Raw genomic sequence first — 9,073 nt, forward strand, 5'->3', positions numbered from 1 at the left:
TTAATTTATGAGTCGGTGTGATTTTGGCAATGGCTCATATATGAGTTTTTGAGCTTTGTGAGTTAAGGCTTGGAATTACCTTTTTCGTGATTAGAAACGGTACCCCTTAATTTGATTGTGTGTTGATTGGGATCTTTTAGGACAAAAGAATTAAGGAATTTTGGTTGCTACTGTAAAGCTTTAACCTTTTCTGTGTTATTTTGCCTTTTGATTTGTTATGTCTGCTGGTGTTGTTGCTGTTATTAGTTTCTGGATCATAGCATAGGAACTTTGTAATACATTATTAGTAGGTATAAGATTTATTCAAAACAAAAAATAGGTAATATTTTTAGAGCAGTATTACAACTTATATTGAGTACGTTTACAATAGGAATAAGATGTGCTAGTATTGGGTGATTTTTGAAGTTTTGATGCGGAGTATAATGAAGTTAATACTTGGAGTTAAAGATTTAGTTTTATTAGCTAACTAAACTTGAGTGCCATGTTATTTATATTCATTCCATTTGTGATTGTCTCCCATCGATTCAAAGGCAACCGTATTTGAATTGCAATTTTTTGGAATTTTTGTAAAAAATGTATTGTAACGATTTGATATATATAAGGTAAAAAATAATTGAAAATATATGTTCACGAAAAATATAGAGATTTTTTGATAGAAAATTTCTTTCCAAACAAGGTTATACCAAGTGTTCCTGCGATAGGTTTGTAAAAATAAGTTGTCGTTTCGTACTCAAGCGTGTACCATTCCACAAGATATTGTATTAGTGATAATTTGTTTCTCATTTCAAATTTGTATGTACTAACCTAAGTACTTATGTTAGATTTCTTTTTATTACTAAAAGAAAATCCAAAGCATAGCGATTAATATTCCAATGGTCATCAAGCGAATTATTGAAACAAGAGGAAGGTGCTAATATAAAGTTTTTTTTTTTTAAAAAAAAAACAATGCAAATATTGTTGGTCTAAAGAAAGAACAAAGGAAGTACATTCGAGCAAATATAGATAAACATTGATGCATGATATTGAAAGAAGTAATTTTGAAATCTTACTCACAATTATAAGTATATACTATATAATATATATACAATGTGACATAAATCTTAGAAGGATTTACTGTAATTTCAAAAATTACAAGGGAGATTTTAACAATTATGGAGACGTGTATTAGTTAGCAATTACCAATCCATGGGATTGAAAGATGAATCATTCGATATTCGAATCGAGTTTGGTTCAGTAAAAATTTATTGGAATTTGGTTAGTTAGATAGCCATAACACATTTAGAATAGCATTTTATGTTCGATACCTTTTAAATTCGACAAAAAATTCGTTCAAGTTTGACTTGGTAAATAAACCTACCCGATTTAAATAAAATTTATAATTTCTTAAAATAATCAAACAAGTTTGAGCATTAGAATGTTCAATTTGAATAAATTCGTTTATATCCCTATCAACCCAAAAAATGTAAATGGTTGTGGGCTAGAAAATTGACCCGACCCCATAACCCATATGCTTTTCGATTACGGGTTACCTTACGAGTAGCACCAAATCCAGTCTGTAGTCTGTAGTGTACCAAGTTTTCAGTCTTTGGGGTGGCTTTCTTCTTCAGAGTCGAGAGAGAATTGAGAGGATCAGTTGAAGTTTGGATTGGATAGAATTGGGAAGATGGCAGCGATTTACAGCCTATACATCATCAATAAATCAGGGGGCCTAATTTTCTACAAAGACTATGGATCGGCAGGACGAATGGACACCAACGACAGCTTGAGATTGGCCAGTCTATGGCATTCGATGCATGCCATCTCTCAGCAGCTTTCCCCTGTTCCTTCTTGCTCTGGGATTGAACTTCTTCAAGCTGACACTTTCGATCTCCACTGCTTCCAATCCCTCACTGGTTTTCTCCTTATTCCTCCACATTTTTGCCTTTAAGTTAAAGTTTTCATTTTTTTGCTTAATTTTTATGACTAAAGATTCGATGTAGATGGGTTCTTTTCGTTTGAATTGCGCTTCAAAATCTATTTTCTCGATGTAGGTTTTCCCTTACATGCTTTTTGTCATTTTCTTTTTTGCTCGCATGAGAAAAGTTTCTCTATTTTCCTATGTGGTTAACGCTGCTGAATAAGTTGTTCCTATTTCTGAATCAAGATTATTGGGGGAATGGTCTTCATGTTCGGATTTGCTTTACCTGGGCTAGAATTAAGCAAAATCTAGATTAAAATAATTATATTTGCCTTCTAAACTTTGTCAAGGGAAAACTTTTTTTTTTTTTTAATGTCTGGTAATGTTGTCTGTAAACTCATCAAACTAGCTATTCTTCCTTTTCTGAATTTTTCTGTAGTTATTGTATGAATTACATGCACGGGAACATAATTTAGATTGAAGTTATTTGAAACGTACGAGTCACATGCATTATAAGCTTAAGGTTTAATTTAGATATCAGAAAGAAATTGTTGGAAAGCCAACACATCAATAGGGACAGTTTAAATTTGGGCCTTTATGGTTGGGGCCTAGATTGTTTTGAGACATTTCATGGTCTGAATTTGGCCTTAAGCTTAAGAACTGTCATAGTTAGGACGAGTATTTGAAGAGTTATACATACAAGAAACTACTGCATCCTAAAAAACAAGAATGTATAGATTTTCCCAGATGGTTGAGGCCTAAACTATCAAGGGCCAAATTAAGAAAATTGTATTCGTTTGATCAGGCAACGCCATGAAATATGGAAATTTAGATTTTATACTGAATGGATGATAGAGGATGTTTGGATTGGATAGATCGTACCACTTTAGTCAACATTGAGTGGATGTTAAACAGGCATGCCTATACACTCACTGCTGAAATATGAAACTCTTTCCATTGTTTAGTATGCCCCAAAAAAGAAAAATATAAATTTTTGTTATGGGCATTTTTTTCTGCAAATTTTTCATTTTCTAATGCAGAGCAGTTGAATCTTACATGCGAACTCAAGCTTGTAAAAGCAGTTTACAGGTTTGTGGGGTAGAGCTAGTGCATAGAGTCGTACATTGCTGCATGTAATGCTTGGTTTGTGTTTGATTAAGTCGGAACTGTTAAGTTGCCGGCCATATAGCTCACCCGAGAGACTGGGTTTCTGGACGTGACAGCTTCCACTATAGTTACTTATTTTTCTTGCAATGAAATATATAATGATATGATGAGTTTCTTTACAATAATGAAGATATTGTATTAAATACTGTTTCTTGACAGAAACAGGACTCCTGAACTTCCGTTCTAGTTAGGTGGGTAAATATAACTACTCCTAAAACCAAGGAAATGAGTTATATTCTAGGTTGTAGATGCTCCCCAAAATTTTGATAAGGTATCGGCTAAAGACTCAGGAACAGAGCACTTTGAACATGTCCAACTGGGATGGCAAATTGGGACTTGGGTCTCACCAATTGAGGTCGCAATTGTTTGGGGCAATTTATGGTTCAAATTAAGCCTTAATTTTCACATTTCTAGTCTAGGATAAGAATATAGCATGTAAATATTTGTAATTATTTACCAATACTAGAAATATGTTTAGTTGTCCAACCTACTTATGTTAACACATGAAGAGGAACCCAGAAGTATGACAATCCTTGCCAGCTTCTTCTTGCATTAAGCTAAATGACTGTTAGTGGATTTCAGACTACATTATCTTCATGACAGAAGCACTGCTGTGCTATTGACAGCTCATTTTATCAACTTTCCAAGCTACAATAATTTTTGCCATTCCTGTGACATTCGGTTGTTCTGTACAGGTTTTAGATAGATTGCAAGTCTGACCAACTCTTTTTTTTTTGGGGGTGGGGGTGGGTGTTTGGTTGGGGGAGGCATTCTTGTGTGCTCTTCCAAGTCTTGTTCTGGAGATGAAAGTCCAACTTGAAGATCTAAAGTTTTGCTCTAGTATTACAAAATGAGAGATTTAAAGATGGATAAGAATATAAATGGAAAGGAGGTGATTGCATTACATACATATGTTGGGTATGAAGGTCTGTTCCGGGTAATTTTTTTTATTTTTTTAAAATGTGGCTGTCTTTCTTACATTTTGCTTTTCCATGTTGGCGTTGCATAAGGAAATGATACTTCCAGTGGCCTGGCTGTTTTCCCAGTGAGCTTCACTCCTAAGTTTTGTTCTACCCTTTATCATATTGAGTGTTGCACTTAAAGAACATAGCTGATAAAAAGGCGGAAAGGAGGTGATTGCATCACATAAATATGGAAAGGAGGTGATTGCATTACATACATATGTTGGGTATGAAGTTCTGTTCAGGGTAATTGTTTGATTTTTCTAATGTGGCTGTCTTTCTTACATTTTGCTATTCCACATTGGCATTGCACAAGCAAAAAGATACTTTTGAGTGGCCTGGCTGTTTTCCTAGTGAGCTTTAATCCCAAGTGGAATAAACTCTGTTCTACCCTTGCATCATATTGAGCGTTGCACCTAAGAACAAAGCTAATACAAAGGATGATTGTATTCTTTGAATTTGTACAGTTTGATCTTTCTTTATCACATTAGAAATTACTTAACTAGTGTAAGTAAATGCTTGCAGGGACAAAATTTTTTGTGGTCTGTGAACCTGGAACACTACACATGGAAGCTCTTTTGAAGCACGTCTATGAATTATACACTGATTTTGTTTTGAAGAACCCTTTCTATGAAATGGAAATGCCAATTCGGTGTGAACTTTTTGACATCAGCCTGGCTCTGGCTGTGCAGAAGGATCGTGTTGCTCTGTTGGGGAGATAAGCGCCTGTTTATGTGGCAGTGTAGGATAGATATCTAGAGTCTGGTTTGACCCTTTTTCTGTTTCGATAGTAATTTGTGGTGCCAAATTGACAGAGGATTTGCTGCCGGACTGCCGATCTGATCAGCTTTGCATGCATTCGATTCCATTAATTTATGAGAAAGCATGGATGGATATTATCCCCTCTTATTAGAGCTTCTAGTCATCTGTGAAGAGTCTATTGTTAATTCTGTGAATTGTGATGGCTGTGATGAAATCCTGTGGCCTACTGGCATGGTTCATGTTACTGTTGACACTCCAGTTTGGTTGGATGATTTGGGAAGTTATTATCATAGCGGACAGTTAGGGGCAAGAAAAAGGTTAAGCTTGTAATCTTTGAATTGGTAACTTGCTCGGTTGCATGCCATTTCTAACTCTGCAGCAACCGTCTTGCAGAAATAGGATGTTTGCATCTTCTCACTTTCCATTCATTTTCATTAAGCTATTTCTGTTTCAAAAGAGTATATGTTCTTTTATCTACTGCATCCTATCCTAAACTACATAAAGTGCCGAGTGACCAGCTACAGTTGATTGTCCCGGTTTCGATGTGATTCTGCGGCTGATTTTGCCCTTTTGTCTTTCAGCATTACATCTAAACACTGCATAAAGCAGCTTTGTCTGCCGTTGCCTTTTTTCTCCTTTTAGCTTTTGTCCCTTGTTCGGATTGTGGCCTTTTGTCTTGGTTTCTTTGCAGTTTAGGTGTCAAATTTGTCCTTTTGTTTCTTGTACCTTGCACCGTTGCAGGTGCTGCCTTCAACCGCTTTCTTTGTGGGCCTTTGTATGTTTATTATATAATTTTCTGCCAAATATATGTGTCTATGTATGTGTGCACAGAAATAGGTTTGTTTGGATTGCGGATTATTTATCAAAATTTATTTGTTTACATCATCATTACAATTTTCAATATACCTTTTTATCTCATATATATCACATTACAAAAAGTGTTACAGTAAAAATATCTCAAATAATTTACAATCCAAACAGAGATTGGCCGGAAAATGTATACATTGAAGGAAATTTTATGTGCATTTGATGAATGCAAATCGATTGTGTTGCTCTGCATTAGCATAATTTCCCTCTCTTTTTTTAAAATCTTGCATCTATAATATTTTTTAATTGCTGAATTATTAGCTTAAAGCTTTTGCGCTTTAACATTAGAGTGTTCGGTAATATTTTTCTTAAGCCTCCGAATCATTGCTTTAAAGGTGTTGCGTTTTAAGATTGAGTAACGTAACCTGGATGCGATAAATACAAAGTAATGATTAATTAGATGCTTATTTATAAATGAATAGTCGTTCGTTGTCTACCTAATAAACATTCCCTGATATAAACACAAAACCACAAATAAAAAAAAAAAATGTAATACACACACAAAACCACAGAAAAATATAGACACTAAAAAGAATTAAACCATTATATCACCTCGAATAAAATACTGAACATGCACGCACGCACCCACACACATATGTATACATATTAAAAAAATATGTTATATACCTATATCTATATATTAATACAAATTCACCGCAACATTAAGTAACATAAAATAAGTCGCATAAACATCAAACAATAAATATTTAACAATTTGCTGCGAATTACTGTAATTAAACTCTATAATTTCCATATGCAACCGCTTCTATTTCTTATAAAAAAATTGATGCACATCACCTTACTTTTGATAATATCCATTTATAAATAAACTATTAATATAAAATCGCTCATCTCTCAAAATTAATAAAAATCACTTATTCAAATTCTATTAATTAAAAAATATATAACTTCCATCAATTACAACCACATTCATTCATAACTAAATCAATCTACTATCCATTTATTTTCCAACGAAACTTCCCATTATTTTATATCCTTTCCGTAGAATTTTTGACTACAACAATGCACGCTTCCTCGTTCTAATTATCTGAATTATGAAAATGTCATCAGTCTAAATTAAACAGACTACCAACATCCAAACTACAATAAATTATAATACTCTCAGTGTAATTCTCCACTTAATTCTTTGTCCTATCAACTTTAAAACAATATATATTCCATTAATTTTAATAAAATTTACTTATCACTAAACGAAATAAAAAAATTAAAACGAATATTATCTGTCAAAGGCTTAAATCATATTAATTTTAAAAAACACAATACAAATCACATCAATTTTACGATATCTATTTACAAACAAATCAATCCAATATATCACTCCTCTATCCACTATTTCAACTCCATTATCATACACAACACTCTATCCATACATTATTAAATAAATCTTACATTACTATAATACAATCAATAATGGACACCCCGCGAAAGATGGGGCACAAAGCCTAGTTTTTATTACCAATCTACAGGTGACAGAATAAGGTCCAATCCAATTTGATCTAAACATGTATGATTCTAATAAGTGATATCTAAAATGAGTTCGTATTGACTACTTGGTAACTAGTGTTGTTAATCAATTCGAGTCGAGTCGAGTTGAGTATTTGACTGTTGAGTTCAACTCATGCTGGCTCAAGCTCACTCAACTAAGCGGACGAGCCTTGAAGGGTGTTCGAACTCAGCTTGCTAATTGGGACATGTGATTCGAGCTTAAGCTCGAGTTCAACTCGTTTATCACAACGAGCCGAACTCAAGCTCATGCGAATTGATCACAATAAAAACATCTAATTTTCAATTTCTATTCTTTTGACTTGTGCTCGACTAATTGGACGAGCCTTGAAGAGTGCTCGAACTCGGTTCGCTAATTGGAACATATGATTCGAGCTTAAGCTCGACTTCGACTCATTTATCACAAAGAGCCGAGCTCGCACGAGCTTGAATTGATTACAATAAAATCAATAAAATATGTAATTTTCAATTTCTATTCTTTTGACTTGTGAAATGATATATATATATATATCCTTCCTTATCGAGTCCAAACAAGTTACTTGAATAACAAACGATTCGAGTTTACTCGGCTCATTAATCAATTGAGTAAATTCTTAGCTCGAAGTCGACTCGTTTACTAAAATTGACGAGTCAAGTTCGGACCTTATCGAGTCAAACTCAATTAAATTTTTGAGCTGATCGATTTTTTTAACAGCCCTGTTGGTAACTATCGAGCGATGGCTGTTTTTGAACACCCCCACCCAAAAAAAAAGAATGATGGTTGCTTGGGGGAGGAAAGGCGGGTGGGTGGGGACACTTTCCAAGTGATGTGGCAATACTGCAGTAGCAAGCATCTCAACCTCCATTAAGTGGAGATTGCCTAACTGAATGTTGGTATTGAAGATTACACGGGTATGCCTAATTTGCCTTTGCCAATACACGAATCTTATGGGACGAAGAGCAAATCAAGAACTTACGCAGATATATGCCTCTTTGGCTTGTCGAAGCTCATTGAAACAGGAAGTGGTTTTTTTTTTTTTTGGGGTGCAATGAAACTAGAAATGAAAAGCTAAACCTCAATATAGACATGAATTAATTAGCATTAAGATTCAGGAATAGAAGATGCAATATACAAGTTAACACTAGCTGCAGCTTCACAAGTTAAGATCATGGATTCAGTATCTGCAGCTGTGGTTGAATTTGAAGGAAGTCCATTCTCGCAGTTGTAGGCCAGCGTTTGCGCCTGTCCTAATTGATGTATGTCCTCGTACCTTCCCAGTTGGGATAACTGATAGGCATCATTAATTTTGTCGATCATCTGCTTATAAATTCTCGAACACTTGCCGTAAGACCTCCTCAATGATCCAGCAGTTGTGTTGGCTTGCAGGTCTCTGAAAATCTTGTAATTCTTATTGGCTTGTTCTCTCGTCAGATTGATGGATATCAGAGACAGCTGAGGGAGGGTCGAAGACTTTGTATTGGGATCGCTCTCAAGAATTCGTACACAGATTTCTTCACTCTGAGTTTGAGAACAAATGGTGTACAAGATGTTCTGAGTGACAGCAGATGAAAGAGAGATCATGAGAGCCGCTGCTGAGAATGTAAGCAGAATTTGTGTAAGATGGTGACAACCCATGTTTGTTCTTATTCGTAACAACTGTGGGAGGATCTTTTCTTGGTTAGTTCCAACGGGTTACAGCATATATAAGTCTACTTTTTCTGCCATGGAAATTTTTTATTGCCTAATCAAAAAAGTTGGAAAAATGGAAAGAGAATCTTGTTGCGTAGCAAATAATTCGCTGGATCTTGAAAGTAGGAAGGAATCTTGTCTTTCCTAAATTTCCAACTTATCCACTATAGAGCATAGATCCATTATACGCTTCAAAAGCAAGAGACACTATTGAGCATAAATTAG

General features: G+C 34.7%; 2 protein-coding genes across 2 annotated transcripts; one reads left to right on the plus strand and one right to left on the minus strand.

Annotated features, from left to right (window-relative positions):
* Positions 1 to 1,534: 1,534 nt before the first annotated feature.
* Positions 1,535 to 5,404, plus strand: LOC113763662 (trafficking protein particle complex subunit 4-like). The gene is made up of 2 exons (XM_027307548.1): positions 1,535 to 1,892; positions 4,552 to 5,404. Exons 1-2 carry the CDS (start codon positions 1,664 to 1,666, stop codon positions 4,746 to 4,748), a joined length of 426 nt encoding a protein of 141 aa, XP_027163349.1. The 5' UTR covers positions 1,535 to 1,663; the 3' UTR covers positions 4,749 to 5,404.
* Positions 5,405 to 8,260: 2,856 nt separating this feature from the next.
* Positions 8,261 to 8,794, minus strand: LOC113760275. Its single transcript, XM_027302831.1, has one exon. The coding sequence runs from the start codon at positions 8,792 to 8,794 to the stop codon at positions 8,261 to 8,263; it is 534 nt and encodes a 177-aa protein (XP_027158632.1).
* Positions 8,795 to 9,073: the final 279 nt, after the last annotated feature.

Source organism: Coffea eugenioides, chromosome 2 (assembly GCF_003713205.1).
Source record: "Coffea eugenioides isolate CCC68of chromosome 2, Ceug_1.0, whole genome shotgun sequence".
In the NCBI taxonomy this organism is placed as follows: domain Eukaryota; kingdom Viridiplantae; phylum Streptophyta; class Magnoliopsida; order Gentianales; family Rubiaceae; genus Coffea; species Coffea eugenioides.

Bases quoted from the DNA above. Each gene is read 5' to 3' on its own strand.
- LOC113760275 (XM_027302831.1), bottom strand. From the start codon at position 8,794: ATGGGTTGTCACCATCTTACACAAATTCTGCTTACATTCTCAGCAGCG.
- LOC113763662 (XM_027307548.1), top strand. From the start codon at position 1,664: ATGGCAGCGATTTACAGCCTATACATCATCAATAAATCAGGGGGCCTA. The intron at 1,893-4,551 runs GTTTTCTCCTTA...AAATGCTTGCAG, and splicing joins CTGCTTCCAATCCCTCACTG to GGACAAAATTTTTTGTGGTC.